Source organism: Pleurodeles waltl, chromosome 7 (assembly GCF_031143425.1).
Source record: "Pleurodeles waltl isolate 20211129_DDA chromosome 7, aPleWal1.hap1.20221129, whole genome shotgun sequence".
Classification (NCBI taxonomy): domain Eukaryota; kingdom Metazoa; phylum Chordata; class Amphibia; order Caudata; family Salamandridae; genus Pleurodeles; species Pleurodeles waltl.
Window position 1 is genome coordinate 18,324,217 of NC_090446.1, and position 25,683 is coordinate 18,349,899.

Genomic DNA, 25,683 nt, shown 5'->3' on the forward strand with positions numbered 1-25,683 from the left:
CCTTATTTTTGCTTGCAGTCGAACTCTGTGCTTTTCATCCCAGGAGTAAAGTGCATGTACTCCTCCTTTCAACATGGTTAAATTGGCATTTTTAACATAACTATAAGCCTCAAGTATATGGTGCCCAATATGTACCCAGGACCGATAAATTAAAAGGGGCTGTAGCACTCATTGTGCCACCTACTGCAGTGACATTGCAAACACGACTGCACTCCGGCTACCAGTAGCCTACTGTGCAGGTTTAAACTACAAGTTCAACCATTTAAAACACTCCTTCTAAATATTTATCTCACCCCTAAGCAAGCCTTACCAACCACTGAGGCTGGGTGGATGATATTTACAAGTAGAAAATGTAGAGGGTAATGTTAAGCATGTCTGCACAGTGACTAGCACCTCAAGGATATTTTCACTGCAGCAGGGTTCACTGTTCCATAGAAGGTGCAATATTAAATACTAGTACTATATCTTCGGGAAAGGGCTAGCTAGAAAAATTATTAAACAACTATTTTTGATAGTTATTAAAAATCCATTTCAATTGTGAAGTCTAACTGCTTTGTAGATATTACGGAAAAGTAATTTTTTAAAAGTTAACTTTGACCTGCCCTAAGTCCCCGGAAGCTAAATTTGTATTTTGCTCTCTGGTTTCTGCCAGCCAGTAATAAGCATTTCAATGGTGTGAATGTGTTGTGTACTTGCTCCCAGTACAAAAGGCCTTAGGTGTGGAAAGGTATTGTTGTGACCTTAACAGGATGGAGCATGGGCTGGACCAAAAGACTTAATTACATTCAAAGAGGCCTACCTTGCCACAAGCAGATCTAGCTAACACCCAGGCCTGCACCCTTCTTTTGTCTATTCAGCCAGACCAGCGCCCATCACTGTGGGCCCTCTGTTGACATCACAGTGTCAGATTCTGCTGGAATGAGTCTTGATCCCCAAGTGCTGTCCCCCTTGACCAGTGTCAGAGTGAACTCGTCCTGAATCCTGAGACTTAGAAAATGTCTGCTAACTTTTTTACCTGGAGAACCACTAACAGCTGATCCGACATGGGTGCATCACCACTCTGTCTTTTGCCGTAGTTCCCACTATATGCGTCTCTTGATCCAGGAATCCATCAATGGTGAGGCCTCCTCGAATCCAAACCGCAGCTTCACCAGCACCACTGTCAAAAGGGATCTGATCAACGTCTGAGATGTGAAGCTTGAACTTCTTTGGCCCTCTTCCTTTACCGACACCATTATCTGTCAATGCTGAGCCTCCCTCTCTTGATGCCAACCAATGCTTTTTCTCACTGAAGGCTACCACGTTGGAAGCAATTTTTTTTCCTGGAACCAATGTAGTCCCTGTATATGACCCGCGCTCCACCATGGTCAGCGTACATGTTATCTTTGCCCCAGTCAAGTGCAGAACAGATTACCACAGTTGGCGTTTAACATTTTTTCACACTATTTTGAAGTCTGAAATTTAAAAGATCATAACTCCAGTTCCGCTATTGGGATTTTTGTTATTTTGGTGTCATAATATTTGCCAAACATTATTCTATTTTTCTAAATTGGCTTAACATTTTTCTTGTGCTATGTTTTGACTTTATCACTGTTTGAGTACTGCCTAAATACTTTATACATTGCTTCTAAGTTAGCCTTTCTGCACTGTGATAGCTATCAGGAGGTTGACCTCAGGCTAATTTCGTAAGTTCATAGGTTTACCTGACACGTATTGTGGTTATTTGAGGTGGTTACTTATCCCCTTCCACTAATACCCAATTTTGTACATACCATTCTCAGTTTTGATTCCTGTTCACAGGAGTTTGTTGCAACATTTTATTGATTGTATTTGTGAGGCAGAGGGGAATCAAACATACATATAAATCCTATATCCTGCAATAATAAAAATCAACATTAGTTTCAAAGAAAAAATATGACAACTCATATGTGTGTGTGTTCCTTTTTTGTGACCTTGATTGTTGAAGCACCACCCCAGCTTGTTGCAGCTTTATTTACATCACAGCAAGAATTGCACACAAACACACATGTGATATGTGCTACTTGATAACAGTCCTCAGAGGCCTGGTGGAGTTTTGAAGATAAGCATCTTTAAAAATTCAGAATTTGAAACATTTAAAAATACATTTCTCAAACTCAGGATACCAGAGATGCCTACCTTGCCAGCAAACAATTGAAAGTAACACACAGTGTAATCACCTCACTCCAAGTCTTCATTCCTGAACCTTTCACCTACAAATCATTGTTTTCAGATATGTTTGTCAAAAAAGTTCAATAGCATCAAAGAGACTAAAAAGAACATGCACCATTAGGCTATCACACAACAGTCCAGGACTGGAAACAATGTCCTTAAAGACCTGGAGGGACATGGTCACACGAGTAATGTAATGCAGTTACAAGAGGTAAAATTAGTTTAAAGAATTAGATGAGATATTTTACAGCAGATGAGACAAGCTCAGTTAATTTTACATAAAAATCAACATTTTAGGTTACAAACTTGCATTTGAAATAGAGCTCAATATAATGCACTCGGTATGTTGAACTGTACCATACAATTTGACTGTATGGCATTAAAATCTGAACATGTCTTTTTACCACCTAAGACACTATCGGGTAGGAGTGCATGATGCTAACGGGTACTGTGATCATAATATGTACATTCTGTAAACGACATCAAGTGGGAGCAGATGGATATGACTGCCACACAACATCGAAAAAAAAGATAAAATATAATTTAAGTGCAGATATAGATAAAATACTAAATCTGTGCCGAAAAGTGTTGTCCTAGCGCACGGCAGTGCACTTTTAGACTGTCAGTCCCACTGTATCTTAGCTGAAATGCTTGCCATTCACCTAAAGAGAACAATAGATAATATCAGTTAATATATGTTTTAATGTGCTCAATACGGACAGCCCTAGATTCAAATAGAAGTCAAGCTCTTTACAGAGAATATCTGTATTACAGCAGGACTGCCTTCAACATGTATTCTCACATATGTTCAGAGGAATTGTGGGTGGGCTCTGGTCAAGAGCACATTACAGAATGCATGATGGCATAGGGAGGAGGCTGGAAACATAGACAAATAATCTGGATTTTAAGATCCCATTGACGTGAAACAGAAATGTATAATTCCAAAGCTGAAATCATTTGTCAAGTGTTACACAGCAGATGTTGGCAAATTACAAAAGCAGCATCCCTATCCCAAGTTTGCAAATCCGTAGTCAGATAATTAATAACAGAGTGATGTAGTCTACTTTATGCATGATATTGCTTAGTATACATTTGTTATGTGCTATTCATTTTAATAAAATAAACTTCGATTGACTCTTAATTCATATGTAGATTTACTGGTGATTAGGTAGCTGAATAGTTAACACTTGCTGGATGCTAATTGGTAAGAAATGAATTGGTGCTTGCTGGTTGGTATGTAATCCCTTGAACTGCAACCTCTTCCCAGAGTGAACAACTCTAAATAACAGAAGAAACTCAAGTCTTGCTTTGCTTATAAGACATCAAGACTCATTGTGGAGACAGCTCCTGGTTTTATGAAGTTTTAGGACACTGTACGTTGACTGCTCCACTGGAAGAGTAATAGCAGTCAATAAACTCTGTGTAGGCCTGGGTTTGCAATGCCCTAACGTACACCTACACCCCATGCATCTCTCACACCCCATGAATCTTCTCAGGTTATATGTATCACAGATTGGAAACAGAGTGTGAGAGAAAGCTGTTGGGAAGGACACTCTTTGAGATTTTTTCCCCTTAAGTCTACCATGGTTCACAGTGTCACTGGAGCTGCAGAAGGAGAGAGTGGGTCACTCTCCCATCTCACCTCTACCAAGCTAAGGAAAGCAGTTAGTTTGGCAGAGCCAGAGGAGAATTATTGACTGACTGATGTCCACCTTCACAGCTCCTATGGTCCATGTTTATCAGGTACAGCGGAGGCCATGGGAGCGCAACAGCAAGTGTTTGACATACACAGCAGGAAAGGCTCAAAAGGTTTGCGGTACTTGGGAGTTTAAATCACCTGCATCTTCCAGGTGGTTGGATTCAGATTTCTGTTTACAATGGACATGATAACTTGGCCTGCTGCTATGTTCTCTGACTATGCAACTAAAGGAAGTGCTTTCAAGCACAAATACAATATATTTTCGCGTGTGCTCTGACCTAAGTCAACTACCATTTAGACCAGCATCTAAAAGATGACTTCTCAACTCACCAGGAATTAGCAGAGTTATAAATATAATGTATTAATAACTGAAGTTAATGACTACTCCTTGTCAATCCCGACTGTGATGATGTGGGTCTTATTTACAGTTTGTGGATGTGAAAATGTCACCAAGTTGTGGCTGAACCATCTATCCTATTTAGAATGCACTTAAGTCCTATGCACTCAAAATATAGTGAACAGTACAGCCACCACTTTTTGGAGGATACCCTGTGGCGTGCAAGCTATACATAATGTTGTCTGTTAAGAGTCATTGTAAAATTTGGAACACATTAGGCCCACTAACAAGGAGCATTGTACAGATGGAATGTAAATTGTGTGTGTGTGTATGTGTTGGTGTGTCTGTGTGTGTGTCTGTGAGTCTGTGTATGTATGTGTGGTTACTGTATGACAATCCTTGTTCCTGGAATGTGGAATAACTTGTAGGGATCGGTGCTGATTACTGACATTATTCCCAATTTCGAGCAGAATTTCTCCCAGACTTTTCACCTGCTCTCAGCAGGTGCTTTCAGCAGGTGAAATGCTCAAGTGAAGTATCCTGGGCCTCATGAGGTCCTCTATGCATTTCAGGTAAAGTTACTTGCTCCACTCAATTAATGTTACAATTAATAGAATGTATCAGCTTTGTATTTTTTTAAATATTACATCTCAGCGCAGACCTTTTCACTCCCAGGCCTCTACATATTAAAATCTAAATTTTCTATAAACTCTTCATCACAGCTTGACATCCTATTCCCCTTCATACAACTGGGGCCAGATTATACAAAGGAACATTTTGCTGAGCTATGTTTTCTTTTTTTTTTACTATTACATAGTAAAGTACTGTACTGGCACAATTCTCTGTAGTGTAATTACTTGTAATTACCACTAAATTACCCAGAATTACTCCCTTGCATCCAAAATAACCCAGAGAAAATAGCACTAAATGCTGCAGAACATGATCAGCAGTAGCCAGCATCCCTTCGTAATCTCTTAGTATGTTGGTCATCTGCTCCTGCCATAGGATTTTTGCCTAAAATGACTCTGAAGGCCAAATTTATGGGGCTTTGCTGTAGAGCACCATAACAAGTCATCGTGCTGCGCTGCCCTGTGCCAAAGGGAATGGGCTGGATCTACTGTATTTATGCAATATGAGGCATTACCTTCCTTTCCCCTGCACTGGATTTGTTTCAGCAGCCATGGTATTAGGGTGCCTGCATTGGTGGAGGATTGTTTTTGTGCAGGAAATACCTTCCTGCACAAAAACAATCCCAAGAGGTGTTTTCCTCTTTCCGTGTGTGCTCCAGCATGAAAAGAGGAAAAAACGAGGAGAAATAAAGATATATCTCCTTATCACGCCTCATCTCGGGGTGCGTAAGGTTTTTGCACTTCTCTAGGTTTACGTGATTAGGTAAATCTGGGGCAATGTCTAAATCCATAGGCGATTTGCGCTGCCTTGTCATACTCCATACCTATGAGGCCATTCAAAGCCACGCAAAGATATGGTAGAGAGGTTTACGCAGCCAAAGCACCACAAAAATTGGTGCTCCGGAGGCGCAAGCCTCTCACAGATATTCCCCTTAATTACTCAAGCTGGTGCATTTGTGTACTGGCAGCAATTTTGCCTGACAAGAGTAGTGCATACCTACTGAAATTACTCCGATTACTCCAGCATAATTAAAATTTCTCCCAGGCCTATTGAAAATGCATGACCCCATTCACATAGCGATGACCAGCTAAGTCTCAAATGTGCGAATATCGTTTTTACGCCTGCAAAAGGACTTCGGTAAATACAGCAATCTGCTAGGAAGCATTTAATGCCATAAATAATAGTGTCAGGTGCACAATGTTGCACTAAAAGCTCATTGGTACCTATTGATGTAAGCAAAGCAAACATGGGAAATCCATGTTTCAAGCAACAACAAAAATATATGACAAATGTGTAGTTTATTATTCTTTTTGTGTGAATGGTAAATCCTGTTTGCTCCAGTCCCTAACACTGAAGTAGAAAAACAGTGCAAGTGAGTGTCTGCTTCTTTTAGTTACTCAAGGCGAGGTGTGTGCAATGTGGCTCAAAGAGAGAGCAGTAAACGTGTGCTTGATAAATGTCTATTACCTTAAAGGTCCAGGTGAGGCCAGTCACCACGAGGCCATACAGTGCTGCTTTGCAGAGAAGTAAAACGTATGTGAATTTCACAGAAGTTGCATGTCTTTTGTACGAATCTGTAACAGAAAAGTCAAAATTGTGGTTCATCATTTTCACTAATACTTGACTGAATGTCTAGCACATGTTCATAATGAGTCACAGGGGCGGCGTTAGGGCGGTGTGACCGGTGCAGCCGCACCTCGAGCTGACTTTAGTGGGGGGCGGTGGGTTTAAAAATAACTTTTGGTTTAACTGAATTTCCTTGTCTGTCCAGCAGTTTTCAGGCAACAATAAAAATGTCAAGATAACTCCGGTGATTAATGTTCCTGCTGCCAAGAAATGCAATTTTGTCTAGTGGGTGTTTTGACTCATCATAAAGTAGCGCAGAGGGCTAATGTGCCTGCTGTAAAGAACGTGTACTATGCAGATCACAGAACTGAGGCCCTAATTACGACCCTGGCGATCTTGAGACCTAATGGGTTTGGCCTCCACATTACGACTGTGGCGAATGCGACACAGTGGAACCGCTGGCACCACCACGTTTCCGCCGGTGGTGCCAACGGTCTCAATTTGCCAGGGCAGCGTTCACCTTGGGTTACGATCCCTCTCTCCGCCGGCGTTTACATGCCAGTTGCACCACAATTTAAATGCTGGTGGAGACGGGGTGAAAGGGGCCTCAGGGGGGCCTCTGCACTGCCAATGCAATTGGCATGGGCAGTGCAAAGGCTCCCATGGCCAGCAGCATTGCGCTATTCACTGTTTGCTTTGCAGATAGTGAAAAGCACGATGGGTGCTGGTGCACCCTACGCACCACAACTTTGCCGGCAGCTGAATTATGAGCCAATGTCAATGTTGTGGGCTTATTTTCGCTGGGCCAGTGGACAGAAACACAGCGGGAAACTCCTAATAGGGGCCGCAGGAAGGGGACCGCACTAGCGGTAACCTGACCATGAGAGTTTGGCCGGCAGCTTTTTCTGCCCGCCAAACTCAAAATAAGCGGCTAAGTGTGAGTGAACTACGTGGAGTGATATAAAAAATGTAACGTATGTCAGAGGGGCTAGCGAGAGATGAGTCACACTTACTATTTTCAATAAATAGTGTGCAACATTCGTCTTTTTTATAGAAGTGTGCTACCTGTTAAAAAGGCTCACAAAAGTTACTGGCACAAGATATAAAAAAGCAGTTTTATGTTTACTCAGTTGACTAAAGTTCCTGTCCTCTTTTCTTACTTGTGACAAAGGTATATTGCTTTTACTTCAGATTACCTTTTTACTGATTACAAAAGCCTGTTTATGAACTCTAAAACTTTTTCCAACTCATAAAATGGCTTTTGTGACCTTTGCCAAACCACAAATAGGAGACGCCATGAAAAAGACATCACCATCTTTTTTGCTTTTTTTTTTGCTATTGAGGGAGGAGTGCATCAATGGTTTGTGAGCGCAGTTGAGGTCGCACACCATTGATCACATACCAGCACCCGAAATGGAGTGGTGTTTGATATGCAAAGGGAAAGCTGCCACTGCGAGACATCTCCTTTCCCCAGAAGGCCAGTGCCTGCTCTCCCCTATGTCCTCACAACTGGACATTTTTTTAGAGAACAGCACTAGTCACTGTAATGGACATGGGCAGGGTAAAAAAATCACAGGTGGTTACAAACTGTCGCGCCTGATTAATATTAATTAGGCTAGTTGTTTTATGAAAGGAGCTCTAGCAGAAAATGTCAAAATAGGGCGATGCACCTGGATGTCCTACTCCAATACGTTACCCAAGTGACCTGAGAACATCTTATGAAACATTGACTCTCATCAATATATCTGAGAAAAAGAGATTTTTTAGATGTCTAAATTTAGTGTACAGCCAAGGTCAGACACAACTCCCAAGCCCCACTGGAAATTACAAAAGACTGTGTCCTGTGGGCTGCGGGCTTAAGGATGTGGCAAATGGTCACACTTTGAATGCAGAAAGCCTTGTCCAGTGTGTTTGGTGGTAAAAGGGAAAGTGTTCTGTTTTTTTCTTTTTAAAGGCCACGTTCTGCAGTAGAGGTCACTCGGCAAGCAGTGTATGGTGTTTCCATTGAATATGCCCTCACCTAGAACTTTGTAAGAGAGGCTAAGGGACAAGTCCAGTTACCTCTCAGACCGAAAGTGAGCTCAGTCCATAGATAAAGACCTTTAGGGCCAGCAGTACTGGGAAAAGATGGATAAACACATCACGTTGTGGCCATTAAACATGGATAAAGAAGCAGGGTATTTACAGTTGATCCAGGAGCAAGTTGTCCTCGGCACATGATGTGGACTACAACCTGATGGGAACAGCCACTGCAATGCCCAATGGGTACTAGGGCAGTGACTTTAGATGCAGGGCATGGCTACAGGTGGACACAGAGGGCAAGGGAAAGGCCAGACACATCAGCAGAATATTCCCAGCTGGTTCTGGAGGAAGTGGCACTGGACACGAGATGTGGTCCAGAGCCTGATGTTCACAGCCACTGACAATGTCCAATGTGTACCAGGGTAGTGGCTTTGGCATGGGCTTGGCTAGACAGGCACTGTTAACATTGTTGCTGAGCATTACTATTTGGTTATTAAAGCAAATCACTACAAAATCAAATAAAATCACTGAAAGACCTTAAGATAATGGATACTATATTTGTGTACTCAGATTGATTAGGTTATGTTACAGCACCCAAAAGCAACTGAAATATCACAGTTATTGTTCTCTGTGCAGTCAGAATGCACCACTGCACTGCTCAAGATCTCTTGCACAAGACATCAAAGATGACATCGCTAGTGATACCACTGATGATAATACATATAACATTGTCAGTGATATCATCATTTACAAAAACAGAAGTGACACAACAGTGTAGACACAGCATTTCATTTCCATGTATATCTCTGCAGGGTCATCTATTCTTGACAGTAGTGCTGCAGTACAACACCCATACAGAGGTACTCGCATAGGTTAAAACTGGCTTACACTATAACAACATATAGTACTTAACTTTGGGAACAGCTAGAACATTATTCAAAGATTTATTTTAACAGTAAATTAAAATCCAATATAATAGTGAAGTTGCATTACTCCCTCTTTGTCAGGAAACAGCAAACAAAAGTAAATGTGCATGTGACTTGTTTTCCACTAGGTTAATGGAAGGAGGATGTTTACCTAGAAGCAAAGACTAAGCTTCTCTAAATTTGTATGGTCAATGAATGCTAATCACATTAAATGACAGGCTTACCTTCTGTGAGTCCACATTCTGAAATAAAATAAGATGGGTACACGTATTATAATATATAATAATATAATATCCAAATGCACATTTTCCATGGTGACCTTTTTACTTTCAATAAGATACATAAACTCCTTAAAGGACAGATTTGGATAGGACAACTTACCTTGCCTTCACATAGCAAAGCAAAGGGTCTGATTTACATCTTGGAGATATATATAATACGTTGCAATGGTGAAGGAGTGTACCACTAATATAGTAATTCTCCCACCAAATTTAAAAGTGGGGCGCCGTTATGTTTAATTACAGCACCTAATATTTTCCATTAGTTGTTCTGAGCTATGGTTCTAACCTGACATGAGACCTGAGATTTGAGAATTGTTTCATTGAGGAAGATGATGATTGGGATGGGTGAATACACAAAATTTCAAGTAACTTGTCTAGGTGTGCTCTTAAATGCTCATTCTCCTTCTAAATTAAGGCAGACATCCTGTTGCACTGCATCTATGTTCCAGGTTGAAGATTAATCCTACAGTTAAAAGGTGTATGAGGTTAAAGGGAACTGCTTTACCTTTGTCAAAAATGTGAGAGGAAATCCTGGTCCTTGGATAATAACGTATCTATGACATTATCTAACAGATCAACTAGGCGGAGTATATTTCCTATACTTACTTTTGTTTCTGCAGAGTTCCAACAAGAAGACTTGCAAAATGAAGATCTCAGAATAATGTGTCAGACAATCTATTCAGTCTCAGGATTATGAAGTTTTACCAAGGAATTACAGAGACTGCTTAGAACTGGAGTGAATCAAAGCTGAGCACTTTCCGCTCATAACCGGTTATTGTGAGAGTCTCTGCCCTTGTATGTTATGTAATTTGACCTAACAATATATGGCTACCAGTGGTTCTGATTTCTCCCTACTCTCCATGGCTATCAATGGGTATAGCTCCTCTAGAGCAACTGATGTCAACTTCAGTTTAACTTTTGGTTTTGGTGACACTTAATAAGGAAATGCCTAGTGTTACCACAACATAAACTCAAATTATGTGTCCTCCATTTTTCACATTCTTCCATAGATTAGGGCCCTCTGGCCCCTCTATTTTCATTTGTTCATTAACTTCACCAGTTTTGGCACTTTGTGATACCATCTCCCGTTTCCACTTAATCTCTCAGACAATTCGTTGACAAATGTAACTACTAATTCAATTAATTCTTCACAATTCTCAGACAGATCCATTATCTGGGCTAAAATACTGATCAAGTCATCTTTTAAGCCTTGATAAAAAAAATAGACCCTTTTTCCTTTCTCATCTCACCTTTGCAACCAACAGATTGAAAGGTCTCAGGTACATCACAAGGTTATTATTTACTTGTTTCAAACTGTCTGCTTATCAATATGTTCTTCATTTCTCACTTGAAGGCAGATAATTGTTTACCAAACGGAATATATCTAGATGCTGCTGTACCTCCTAAATGTAACAGTGTAAATGTTATATAGATTTTTCATCTGGGTAATAATTTAGACAACAAATAAAGTGTCATTTTTATACTCCTCCCGAAAAGCATTCTGGTGGAGTTAATGATATTGTAGATGATGTGTCCACCTGCGCAACCGGGGTTGATGACATTACTGAAGCTGTAGGCTGTGTGATAACGGTGGGAGGCTCTCCCGAAGAAACAAATAATGTCCTTGGACATACATAGCAGACAAGTTTCCAGGTCCATGTCTGATGTGCTGCTTCAGTCCAATCTTTTATTCCTTTGGATTCTGGGACGTGTAGTCCTGTTGTATAATGGCATAAACAAGAATACAAGTCCCAGAATTCAAAGAAAATATAGGACTGGAGCATTGCATTGCAGAGCTGTATATTGGGCCTTGGCTGGGATACACTGACTGAGGAAGGCCATGGATTTGCTATTGTTAATGAGACGTTTACTTGAAAACTGTCAACTTGATGAGATGAAGCTGTTGTTTTATTATGGAACACTTTCAATGCTAATCTTAATCCCCTATTGCCCTGTTGAAGGGAAGTCAGCATTTTTGCCAAATCATGCAGCATAAGTCCTTGGTTGACCATATCACTGATCTTATGTGAGGGCTTACTATCCTGACAAAGACAAATGCAGTGACCTTAAAGTGCTATTATTCCTGCAAGAACAATGTAGGCCCTGACTCTCTTTCTCATTGAAATCCTGTCATGTGACCAGTAAACAAAGCAACAGGAAAGGAGATGGGGAAACGGAAAATGGAAAAAGAAAGTTAAGCGATGTTTGGGAGTAAACAGACTTTCTACAATATGTGCACTAAAGGTTAGTGCTACAGTATCTTTGATCGGCCTGATGCAATGATCTGGGGGTCATGGGAGACACCAACTGGACTTTGATGTACTCAAAAGCTGTGTGGACTCCAGAATGAATGATTGGGTAGGTTAGACAATTGGATGGATTAAGTCCCTGGTCACTGATTCAGTAGAGCAAGGAACATATCATGCATCTGTCTAAAAGGGTGCTTTGAAAAAAAGCCAACTGTTAGGCAAAAATAAAGGAAAGAGAGAGCCTGTGCATCAAAAGGATCGCATGTAGGCAGCGGAGCAGCCCAGAAGCCTCCAGGGTGGAAGTCAATTTGCATATTGATTCTGCAATGGCATGTGAGGCAGGGGCACCGAAGAAGGTAGACACAATATTTGGGGGCTGTCAGAAGCAGTGTGCTCCCTCCAGAGATCCAATCATCATCATCAACTTTGAGAACCAGTAGACCTTAATTTTATGGTTGCATATCACATGTTGTCTTGGGCACATAGGACGTTTTCATATTTTAAGGGCATATTCTCTGCTAGCAATCAACCCATTAAAGGTACCTCCAGCATAGGGGTGAGTTTCTCCATTAGGAAGTTGTTTGATCATTGTAGTTGTTCCATGCGGTGTGCCTTTTTAAAGTGTGTCTCTGTTGGTATTTCCAACTGCCAATCAGTATGTAGTTTTAATTTTGTGTGTAGTATTTGGTCTTGTATGTCTTGTAGTTGCATTTGCTTTTAAAAGTAAAATCCCCAGCTGTGTTGTTTGTTGTGCTGCTGAGTTCTGAGTCTCTAATCCACAGCACCACCCGAAGGCAAAAGATTCATCTTGTAACAATTGGGGCTAAGTAACTTCTGGCTGCCTGTGGATCTGACCTGGATTTCTCACACATGGCATCTGATTCTCCCATTGCTACAAAATGATTAGACCTAAGTAAACATTATAAAATATTAATGGCCCTAAACATGTTAGAGGTTATTTTGAAAGTGGGAGGTAAGTATGGATTTGATATAATGGTGGCAATCCATGGCGACTTATAAATATTATAGTCTTCAGGGTTGTCCCTGACTACCCACAATGCATTGTAAAAGGGATCATATGTTTATTCTATAGGTGATAAATGTTGTTAATTATGCTAATGTACCACAAAACTTTCTGGACATATGTGACACTGGATACAGCACTGTGAGAAGTCACAACTTACCTTCTCTCCCCATAATCTCTTTCTGTATTTCCTTCTCGGTGGGATAGTAGATGCGTACTGTGCACTGGAAGGATTTCCAGGAGGTTGCCCATTCCTTCCTTGACAGTCGGAGACGGCTGCTCATTGAATACATCCTACTCCTTTCACCTTGAGTCGGGTCATCATCTGTCTTCACTCCATCAGTCCTCTCCACACCATTCACCGACCATGTGATTTTTGAAAGGCCTGGATAGAAGTTGGATGCCAAGCACACAAGAGTGGCCTTTTTCTTTTGTCTGATCTCTTGCTCAGAAGGGTTGAACAGCACAACATTTGGCTCTCTGACTGGTACATCTTCTTCTGAAAAAGAAAGAAGCGGTTCTTCATGAACAATCAGCAACCTGTGATCATTACCGGTTCTTCTGTAGACAAACAATCTAAAGCCAGGAAGCAGTTACTTTGCAATCAGTCCCTCAGTTTTTACATGTCTGACAGCGGTAAAAGCCTAGCACTTGTGTTGCCTTTGGCTGGATGTGGGCAGCCATGAGGGACACAAGAACAATGCTTCAAACTCCATTGATAACTGGAGTTCTCTGAAGGTAGAATGGGCTGGGGGGTCATCCGGCATTCAGAAAACAGCTCTGAGACAGTGGGGCACAATGTTCTTATAGGCATCTACATGACTTGCTATAACGTAGAAATAATCTTTCTGAAGTAATGGAGTATTTCATGAGTTTACCTACATAACGTCTTGTAAGAAGTACTCCTTATTGCATTATATATGGGAAATTGTTCTATAAAGTGAATCCTTTGCCCTCATTTTTTAAAAGGAGAACCCCATTAACTCTCTTGGAGATGTTCATACTTATACTGACTCACTTATGAGGGTAAACCTGTCCGGGGCTTCTTTACACTCCCATCCCAGCACTTGGAAAAACCAAAAGGTGGCGGGGGCCTCTCAGCTTCAGGTATGCTGTGTCCATTCTGCTTTGCTCATTTTCATACTACAGAGACCAGACATGTCAAAATCTGTCATGCCCTTCTTCAATGAGATGGATCCAGCCATGCCAAGCTGACTCTAACTAGGAACACAGGCAGCCCAAGACTGAATTCCATCTTCTTGTGCTTCATCGGGAAGGTATAGCTAGAGTCTTGTTGCAAAGTGAGCACTGAACACACATATGAGCACATGATTATAGTTATGGCATCTTGATGTTATATCCACTCTGTCAAATATGTGGAAGGGGTCTGCTCTGCATACTTATTCTTCCAATGGACTTTGGAGGCACAACCACTTTGTACTCATGCTCAGGATGTCTGTGTGGTGGCTTTCCTACGATTGCAGTTCTTTTCTGCCTGGACACTGTTTCTTCAGCGTCGCCCATTGTGGGGAGCAGTGGGCAGTACAGGGTTTGCCTGATGTGGATATGGTAACTTGTTTGAAGTTCCAAGAGGCAGACAGGGCACTCTCTGAGCATGTGCAGCTCTCATGTTGCACGCATCAAGGGTGTTCCAATCCAAGAAACTATCCTGACTACTGAAACATTCTAGGACAGGTACCTTCTCTCTATGGTTTATTGAATGCAACCGATCCAAGATGGCTGTCCTTTCATGTCACTCATCTTCCTTCCTTCCATCTTGTTTTTTGTTTTGTACTATATAAGGCTTCCAGTTTATCAGTACCACAGCAGCAGTATACTTCAGCATGTTATTCCAACCCCCAGAGCCATTCTATCTCTTTTTGTGGGCTTCTGTTTTTTGTTTGAGTCCAGTGACCACTTTCCAGCTATGCCATCTGGCCAGAGATGGTTTATTCTTGCTTCACCCAAATCTCCTTTTCTGTACCTCCTGCTTTGGGGGATTTTGCCCTGCCTTGGATTTCTAAAAGCCAGCACCTTGTCCTGAAAGTTTTTTTGTGCCTCAGTGACTTTTCCTCCAGACCCTGTGACCCCTGCAGACACCTGTCCTTAACCTGTGAGTTATAATTAATATGAGACCAAAGCAGCTTCTAGAGTTTGTCGGCCATCCTCAGCCAGGTTAAACCAGGATTCAAGTATACGCATTTAACACTTAACGAGAAGAAAGTGATGAGAGGAACATTTGAATTAGGTTCTGCCATTGGTGATAGATGAGGTCTAGAGTCAGTCCATGTTTGTTCCCCTAATAGAGTGGTGGATTTTCTGGTACCAGCAATTTGAGACCTGGGACAGTTATGTCTATAAAAAGGTAAAAGCAAAACCTACATGTCCCATTACGCAAAGTCCCATTTGCTAAAAGCCAGTAGATGTGACACATGAGATGCGTCTCTTTGCAATTATGCATAGGAGTGGACAGATGGAATATTTGTTTTTGTTTCTTCAAATAGTTTTTTCTCTGGCACATATCTGGACAAAAATGTCTGTTTGGGTAACTTTTTCACATTTTTTCATTTCAGATCCCATCTCAATAGCAACAAGGCAAAAATGGCATGTTCTTTTGGAATCGAGAGGCCTTTGCTCAGTAAGGGCGACTTGGACAGTGTTGTGTCTGTGAGTACAACATCAAGACCTCTGCTCTCCTCCTGTGCTTGGACCCCTATTATTTGTAATGGCTCTATAAGCAGTAGCGAGTCCTCCAATGATAGGATACCCAGTCACACACTTGGAGGAAGTCCTCAGTGTTTTAGTGGTAGGGACCGAAAGCGGGTTAGTTCACTTGGTAACTTGGTGTTGCTTTTACAATGGCAGCAGTGACAAAAAACTAGTTGGACATCCTATTGCAACTTTGTGGCATTAGTAAAGAGAGAAACTTGTGACATATAAACTGAAATTAGATCTGCACTAATAAAACAGTGGTGCCCTGAACAAAATGAAACAACTGCTACCCTGGGTGTTGTGTGTGGGGTCCTTAAAACGTAAGGGTCCACTCTAAATATGAGGAAAGCGTTGGAGAACACTTAGAATCAGTTACAAAAGTAATCATCAAGCCCATGGTGGACATGTGGGTCAGTGCACCAATTTAAATTAATTTGTATTTCATTGCAAGAGGTCACACTTATGTAGTACTTGCGGAAGAGCTGTTGATTACATAAAACAATCAGGGCAGCCGACACGTTTAGTTCTGTTGGTGTTTATCAAGGCTGAGAACAAGCAACAGTAAACAATCTGTATTGGGGTTCCATAACTTTCAGGCAAGTCTGGAAAAACATATAACATTGACAGAATTAAATTAATTTAGAAAACTGAAAATGTCTTGCAGAATAACACTTTCCTGATCACTTTGCAATTAGGGGTGAGCAAATATCCACTTTGCCATTAATGTACATTTCTCAGAGAGTTTTCTATGAGCACGAGTTAGACCCCAAAAAAGGCTACCACATTCTCCAACAATAATCATTTTTTTTAAAAATGGGTTAAGATTGAAAATATGTATTTGTTTGCAGTAAACAACAAAAAGAAGCAAATTACACAAGAGTGTATAGGAATTAATGTGTAGCAAACAGATATTGATTCTAGATGTGAAGGGAGATAAGAGTGGATGGGGAAGGATCTAGGCAGGTAGTTCATTAGTAGGAAAAAGATTGAGAGACCATTACACACACTGCATCTTATAGTGTGTTTGCTAGTACCAGAGCAGTGCTCCACAGGTACTGCAAAATGCACATCAGAAACCTATGTGTGAAGAGTTCTGCCACTCTGTCTTTTCTGTGCGCAGATCTCCACAAAAGTAGATCCACCTTTTAGTAGTAAATGTGGGAAGGATGGGTGAGTGCTTGAAAAATGGGGAGCACTTACAGCTAAATAGGAAAGATTAAGGAGGGAGGGGTTTAAGAGGGACGTGCAAAAAATAAAACACCCCACCCACACAGGAGTATGCCCATTGCTATTCACAAACTGCACTTCTAAAATTACAAAGTCCCAAAACAGATGTCAATGTACTCCAGCCCAGCCTTGGAGTAAATCTAGCATCACGTATGGCTATTATATGCTTATAGATTAAATACAAGTATTGTTTTGTCATTTTAAAAATAATAATTAGACTATTTTAAATAAATAAAATGAAACATTAAATCTTTAAAAATAAACATAACGTTATTTAAAATGAATAGAAAAACACACACATCCTAATTAAATGTAACAAATATAACTTTAGAATATGAATTTACTTTATGAGTATTATGTTTTAATCTTCATTAAAACTAATACTTATAAATTAAATTAATCTTTGAATTATCTCATGAACATTTACTTTGATTAGGTAATGTGATGTAATTTTTTATTTTATTTGTTCTAGGCTAATAATAATTACATTTTGTTAATTGTTAACTGTTATTATTTTCCGCTCTACTCTACCACGGGAAGATCTCTGCCCCCCCACGATCTATCAAAAGTTTCTAGTAGGAACATTACACTTATTACATTCAACCTTAGCTGTCTCCTCTCCACCATCTGAACAGCAGGGGTTGGAGACAATGCAGTTAGCACGTAGGTGTATATATAACTCGGAAATGGAGGATAGTAAGAGTGTAGAGTTACACCCAAGTGTAAGACTAAATCTACATGAGTAAATTTATATGAGTAATTTTACATGTGCAAATTTACCTTTGTGAACTAAGCCCTAAGAGCAAAGAAGCCAAACTGAGGTGGGCAAGAATTAACCTTACATTTTCAAAGAAAGTATCTCTGTAGATGTTTTTCTAAGACATGGTGTTTTGGCCACTATGTGTTCCCCTGAGAAAGAGAGTTTATGGGCTAGCTAAGCAGTGTGTTGAGGGGTGTTCCTTCTGAGGACCCTGTAGCTTCAGAAGGCAGTTTCACAGCTGATACGGTGTTCATTTCAAAGCCATTCTAGGAGACTGAGGGCATGGTTGAATGAAGAGTACTTGGCAGCTGAACATGGAGTAGTCTTGAGAGGAGCCGGTGACTTCTGGGGAGACCCCTCAGAAGGGGGTCACCTTCATCAAAATGTGAGATAATAAGGACGTGACTCTCCATGTTGAGGTCACAGTTGAAGATGAAAATCGTACATTTTTGCACAAACTGTGGTTAATGGAAGTACCTTTAGCCACATTCCTAATGCGGATTTCTAAGTAGAGTTATTGAAAACAGCACATATGTGATGGGTGGAATGCATGGATGAAATTTAGCCACATCTCAGCTCATCATTCTTTTGCCCACCATGCCTCCACGGAAAGGAATCAGCAATTCACAAATCAGCAGTGGTCCTGCCTCAGTGGGAACTGTCCAGTCCAAACCGCCAGACCAGGTCCCGTCTAATTGAGAACACAAGCACCCGCAGACACGTTCCGGCCTGTTTGAGCCTCTTTAGTGAGATGTGGCCAGAGTCCTCTGGGACAGTGAGCAGGTGGCCCAGGTTTGGTCACACCCAGAAGTAGGTCCTGTGCTCATGGGGACCCAAAGTTGAGTTATGGACCATGTAAAACTGCAAGGACTTTTACATTAATGGGAAGGTCGAAATGGATTTTAGTCCATAAATCAAGTTTGGGATCCTATTTGACTTGATGGGGGACCGGAGAAAGGAATGAAGCTTACCAGCATTCAACTTTAGATATCTGTGGAACATCACTGAAGTTTACATTTTGTCTTAGGAGTTAGTCGTAGATTCTGGAGCCTGGTTATTTAAGTTTGTATTTATAACTGCGTATCATCCGTCTACTGACAGTGCAATCCTCTCAGACCACCTACGTGTTTAGGGGTTCAACTTCTGGGTTTAGGTTTAACAAGTGGGTGTCAGGATTGAACCCGGAGGCATACCAAACTGGCTCTTGAAGAGGCGTGAACAGGGGTTGTCTTGTCTTACCTTCTCAGCTCTATTTGAAAAAATCAAAAGGCATAACTTTGTTCATGAAATACAAATCGAGTCTGGTCATTGGTCTAGAATTTTGAAGTTTCTGTCCAGTGACTAGTGCCAAACCCTGGTGGGTGCTAAACTGGTAGAATGTTTACATTTTTATGGAGTACCAATTCTGGTTGTTTGGTTGAATGATTACTTCCTTTGATTATATACACAGAACCAGAAAGTTTCAGGGTGCAGGTGTTATGAATTACCTAAAAAAGCTTCTTTTGATTTTTTTAGGTGATGATGGCTAAGTATTGTTCAAGGGTGGAAGGAAGATGGTTGCGTAGAGTTAGAAAGAGATTGACTTACCTTCTAAACGTTGGATTTGTGTTTATCCTTAGTTGCTTTACTAAGGATTTACTGCATCTCCTCAGAGATCTCTCCGGCCCATGCCTTGCTGTGGCTCTCCGGCCCATGCCTTGCTGTGGCTCTCCGCCTGTGTATTGGGAAGGCATTGGTTGTGTACATCCAGGTCAGGGTTTGGCTTGTTCACCAGTGATGTCTCATGTTCAGTTCTGGGAAGGTCTAACATGACACCTTGAGCAACAGAAACATTTACAAACCCTTGTCTGACTGGCAACAAGTTGGCAAACTCTCTGCCTCACCAGTCTGAGAAGTTTGCTGAATTTACCAACTTCACTTGTGGGGAAACTTTACTGAAAACGTCACTAGGTTTTTGCGAGATAATTCTCACGACAAAGAGTTTTTTGTTTTTCTGCATTAGCTTTCTTTTGTACATTGATTTTTATCTGAGGTCTTCTTCTACTGTAGAATTTGTTTTACCTTTGGAACGGTCTCGAAATTAATTAAGATTGCAAAGACTCAAAACGTGAGAAGGAGCTCTGCACCTTTGCACACCTCTATTTCTTCGGGGCGTTCTCTCAATCATGGAGAGGTACCACTGGGAAAGTATTTTCCACCTACATGTGAACGCGCCGCACTTGACACAAAGTTCACCATCAACAGCATAACTTCCAGATTTTCCCAAAAACTGCTTCTGCTTGAAAGTGATCAAATATATTAGATTTTGTCCACACAAGAGATGAAAGCCCACACCAGACCCTTTACAGATGATAACTGGTCACTTTCCTTTGTAAGTGGCTTTTAAATGGTTGACAAAGCTGCCCACACAAGTTTGTCCGCCACAGAAATGAAAAACGTCAGTGCCTAATGCTAACTGACACGAGGCGGTTTGGGTGATTATTACACTGTCAACATCTTTTATTTCAATATTAGCAGAAAATTATGTTCACGTTGCATAGTTTTCAGAACATCAGTTATTTCAACAAATCTCTCAGACATCAGTAAAATCATAAATAATTTGTATCTCTTTTTAAGGTCCAATTTCTTGCGACACTACCTCGTGAGATATTTACATAATGAATATTAAATGTACTTTATGTCTCGCAGAACTAGAAGCATAACGTTTTGCCGTTTCACGTTAATGACGCTCGTTTTAATGTCCTTGGAAAGAGAAAGGGCTGAGGCAGCCCTGCCAGCATCGCAACCTTTGACCTGCAGACCCCTCGGGAAATAAACTGTATTTTTAAAGTAGTAAAGCTATTAACAGACAGGACCACATCCTCCTGGGGCAGAGAATAAAGATCTGGTGACGTGTCCAGCACCTGTGGAGGTGCAAACACCTGTGCCCCGGTGATGCTAGGCTTTATAGTTAGGGTGGGATGTGGAAACCCCCGGGAAGAGCCGTGGCAGCAGGAAACACTTACAAAATCATCGGTCCCCATGTGAGTGATCACAATCTCCCAAAGTGCACTTTACACCCAGTTCGCTCACATTTTAGAGGCTACAATGGCTTGGGTAAGTGTTGAAACTGGAAGAGAAAAGGCTGTCTTTGCCTGGAAGTATTGCGTAAATATAATGCCCAAAAGAAAAAGAAAAGGTAATTTGCGTCTGTAACAATTTCTACTGCATCCGGGTGTTTTTTTTCGCTAATTTAGGGTCGGGTATTTGTGTTGCAAGTTCAGAACCCTCTTGGGATTTTTTGCCTACTTTGAGGGATGCTGAGTGTGCAATATTCAGATGTCTTCACTTACTTTGTGGGAAACAGACACAGATCTTCCGGTTTTAAGCCGTGCGTTGTGGATTGGCAGTTGAGATAGTTCAGCTGGTTCAGTGCCCGCGCTGGGGCTTGTTAAAGACCTACAAGACGCGGGTTCAATCTCAGGAAAAAGCAAACGAGGCTTTACAAAGTATGGATCCTCCCAGCATCACCTGCAGTCTGCAGCATGCCGCTTGTTAAGGGTGCAAGCGCGGCTGCCGCTCATGGTCAGGGCCAGTGGAATTATGCGGCAGGAGAGGGTCAAATTATGCATCAGGGTTCAGTAAATTATGCGGCATGAAAAGGCAAATTGTGTGGCATATGGTGGCACATTTTGTAAGGGTTACAAAATTATCATTATCATTATTTTGACATGTTTAAACCTGGTAACACTGTCTGGGCATTGGTTGTACCTCATTAGTACCAATTTAATACCCAAGTATAGTAACAGGCAAAAGAAAGGTGACCAATCCAGTTTTGCAAACCTTCCACCATGGAGCAACACATGCTGTTGCAATTTTAGTAACTTTTGAACCGTTTGAGGTAGATTATGCGGCAGATTATGGATTATGTGGCAAATCTATAATTATGGGAAAATTGCTGTGGCCGTACAATCGAATAATTTCAGCGGCCCTGCCTGTGGTCCACCACTACTTGTGAACATGTGGGGAAAGGGCATGTACGGTTACAGGACTCTCAGGACTGAGCGTCTCAGTAAATCCCCTCATGTTCCCTCATAGCTCTTTACAGTGGCATTTAGCTTCTTTCTAGCTCCCCCCTCTCCTCCGAATGACTTCAAACCATTCAACTGATGTACAAACGCAAAAAGAGATCAGCTCAAGATCACACGGTTTTCACAAACTGGGAAGCAGGGCCGTCGCCTGCTCCTGCCAGAGCTGCGCGCTAATCTTCTGCTCTACATCGCTGTTTCTATATTCCCAGATAATTTAGCATACAATACGTCATTGACAGGCGCTTTATGTTGCTCAGTGGTCAAGCGCTTTGAAGCCGAAACGCCCGAAGAAGCGCACTCGCCTGGTTTGCGTTCACTTACGTTTCAGGATCTACTTTTGACTGCCGGGCTAGCGTGGCTAGTGACCGGGGCGCAGGGGTGGCCGGTGTCCCCCAGTTCTCACCTCTAGGGTGGTGCAGGGAGGCGCTGCCCCGTGCGCAGGGAGTTTCTTACCTAAGACCGTCAGCCGGGTCCCGGAGCCGAAGTGAGCTTCTCGATTGGTACACAGTGCTCTGGGACTGTGGCAAAACTACCCTGCCTCGAGGCACCGAGGGGGCCCAGCACAGGTCTCTCCGAGCCACCGCACCCGCCTGAGGACTCAGGGCCGCAGCTTCAGGGGGTGTTACTCCCCCTTACTAAATGCATTTTCTGATAAACAGTTGGGTGCAGTCGGAGGTGTCTGACGGATTTCACCACCAACTTTAACACAAAGAAACAAGCACACTTTCCCCCACTGTTTTGTAAAACCCTAAAACTGTTGGTTATTTTACAAAATATTATGTTTTCTGTCACTTAGTACTCCTATCAGTTTACACCCCTGTCCGTTTATACTGCCCCCAGACCCCCTCATTCATTCTGCTGGTCAAATAATGCATTTTAGCCTTACATGCCAGCCTGATTGTTGGAAATCTGAAGCTTAAATCAATCTTATTGATAGTGCTACTTACTGGCAGGACTCTTATGTCCAGATTCGCATCCTAGACCAGGCACAGGGCTCACTGTTACCGCTAACTCCCAGCAGCCTCCGCGCACGACCCTTTATTTAAACTCCCTCTCTGTAAGAGTGGGGTTCCCATCCACCGGCCTGTGTGCACCCCGCCACAGACACAAAGCGAAGGCAGTGTGCCCAGCAAAGCGGACAGTGAGCTCGCCTTTCCCACCCTGGCAGGTTGCCACACACACTTTGTGCGAGCCAGTGAGGAGTCCCTGGGCCCACTGCAGCCTCAGAGCACACTGTGCGACCACAAACCTTACCTAGCACTGTTAATCTGGTCCCAGCGCCGAAATATAGCTTCTCGGTGTTCACAGTGCTGCCGGACTACACAAAAACACCCGAGGCACCCAAAAACCACAATGCACCCAAAAACCACAATGCACCCAGGCTGGCCTGCACATGCCCGACTCAGGACTCCCCGAAGTCTCATGGCACCACCAGACTCCATCAATTAAACTATCTGCCATGAACAATCCGTTCATCATTAACTGCATCATTTAGTTTTTAAAGAGGATGCTTAATTTATCAATGTATCCAGGTTAAGCTTTTGCATTCAGTGTTCTTACAGCTTTTTCTGTCTTTGTGTGGCTATGATTCATTTATTGCTGAACCCTGGATCACAAGGATTTTCTCGAACCCTTTGTATATGTTTTTTTTTTCGATTTTCTTCAGTCATTACAGTACTTGAGCACAACTATCCTCTTCTCGGATTCAAACACAACTGGGGATCAGACAACAATATTGTCACTTACCCGAAGCCACAGCATTTTGCCACAATGAAGGTCTTGCGTAGGGGGCGATATTGACATATCACCAACCATCAAGGCATCCATTGGGTAAGTATCTTGAGTCAAGAACAACTTGTTTAATACAAGTTATACAACCCCATACAAGCCAACATCATAGAGAGATGTGTGGGTCATTGTTAGCAGTCGGAATAGAGAGTGGGGTTTTCAGACACTGAAGCCATGCCAGGAGTGACATCTGATTAATAGGTAATAAGCAACATTAAATTATAAACAATTGTTCCTTGATATACCTATAAGGATTACACTTTCTTACCAGGAACAATACCTATAAAGATCACTCTTTCTTACCTGGAACAATACCTATAAAGATCACTCTTTCTTACCTGGAACAATACCTATAAAGATCACTCTTTCTTACCTGGAACAATACCTATAAAGATCACACTTTCTTACCTGGAACAATACCTATAAAGATCACTCTTTCTAACCTGGAACAATACCTATAAAGATCACACTTTCTTACCTGGAACAATACCTATAAAGATCACTCTTTCTTACCTGGAACAATACCTATAAAGATCACTCTTTCTTACCTGGAACAGTACCTATAAAGATCACACTTTCTTACCTGGAACAATACCTATAAAGATCACTCTTTCTTACCTGGGACAGTACCTATAAAGATCACACTTTCTTACCTGGAACAATACCTATAAAGATCACACTTTCTTACCTGGAACAATACCTATAAAGATCACTCTTTCTAACCTGGAACAATACCTATAAAGATCACTCTTTCTTACCTGGAACAATACCTATAAAGATCACTCTTTCTTACCTGGAACAATACCTATAAAGATCACTCTTTCTTACCTGGAACAATACCTATAAAGATCACACTTTCTTACCTGGAACAATACCTATAAAGATCACTCTTTCTTACCTGGAACAATACCTATAAAGATCACTCTTTCTTACCTGGAACAATACCTATAAAGATCACTCTTTCTTACCTGGAACAATACCTATAAAGATCACTCTTTCTTACCTGGAACAATACCTATAAAGATCACTCTTTCTTACCTAGAACAATCAGCCTGGTCCCTTCTCCAAAGTAAGCTTGAGTGTTCACACACTAGTGACTCTTACATCAAAAACTACGACAAATTTGGAAAGGACCTTTCGCACAGCCAAGGCAAGAAACCTAAACTATTGTGACTTAATAAATGGCTTCTAATTCTTACCTAAAACAACAAGCCTTGTTCCTGCTCCAAAGTGTGCTGCTGCTGTATTTATCACATCAGTGAATGCCCTGTCGCAATGGCATTGTAACTAACCCAACCACTTCCTGACCTGGAACTACTTCTGTGACTGCGCGAACCTGCTAGAACCAGAAGAATATTCCAACATGTCTTACAGTGAAAACACAGCTCCTTCACAGTTGTCTAGTTGTTGGTAGGTAGCCACCAAAATATCAAACAGAAATGTCCTTATGGCTGCAGAGCCTAACCAGTGATCCAGTGTGGAAATTTACCACACTACACATTCAAAAGTCAATACTTTGGAAAGCCTGATTTTGGAAATCATTGCATTTGGTATGTTGTCTCTGCATCTGTTAAACATAACCTTGTGTCTTCTTGTAGCATGTGTCCTGTGATGGGAGGGCGATCCAAGGAGCGGGCATTGCGGAGGTTCATGGAAGTATCTGCTGATGTAACCAACACTACTCCCTTTCCGTAGCACTGTGAGGTACTCAGAAGCATGCAGGGTTTTTGTAAAGGCAGCTCATTGAAATGTATCACAGTGCCCCCTGTCCCCACGGCCTCACACACTCATACAAAAAGCGCACCCCATAGATACACCTACCTTCCTTCTCCACCACATCCTGCATGTGCGCGCCGCATGTCTACGCACAGACACAGCTGCCTGCTGGTGGTGCATCCTGTGACTGTGGGTGGTTACTGGAAAAAAGAGCTCAAACTCCAGGTGCAGTCTGCATTTCACTCTTTAATCTATTTCTAGAAAACCATTTAAAAGATCAAGTGAAGGACGAGTTTGTAGCTAAACATCTCTTAAGGTCTAAGCCAATTCTCAGAATTGATCATTTTGTTATTCACATTTAAACATGCAGTCTTCATAACAGTAAGACGACTATTGGAAAATGAATGTTTGACAAACCCCAATTTGTTTGTATCTGCAAATAAGAGAATTTGCACACATGTTTACATAAAATAATTTTTACATCAT

General features: G+C 41.6%; 1 gene segment (V, D, J or C); it reads right to left on the minus strand.

Annotated features, from left to right (window-relative positions):
- Window positions 1–1,811: 1,811 nt before the first annotated feature.
- Window positions 1,812–25,327, minus strand: LOC138246736 (T cell receptor beta constant 2-like). The segment is given in 5 exon segments: window positions 1,812–2,852; window positions 6,324–6,430; window positions 9,595–9,612; window positions 13,085–13,423; window positions 25,303–25,327. Coding segments are annotated over 5 exon segments (513 nt in total).
- Window positions 25,328–25,683: the final 356 nt, after the last annotated feature.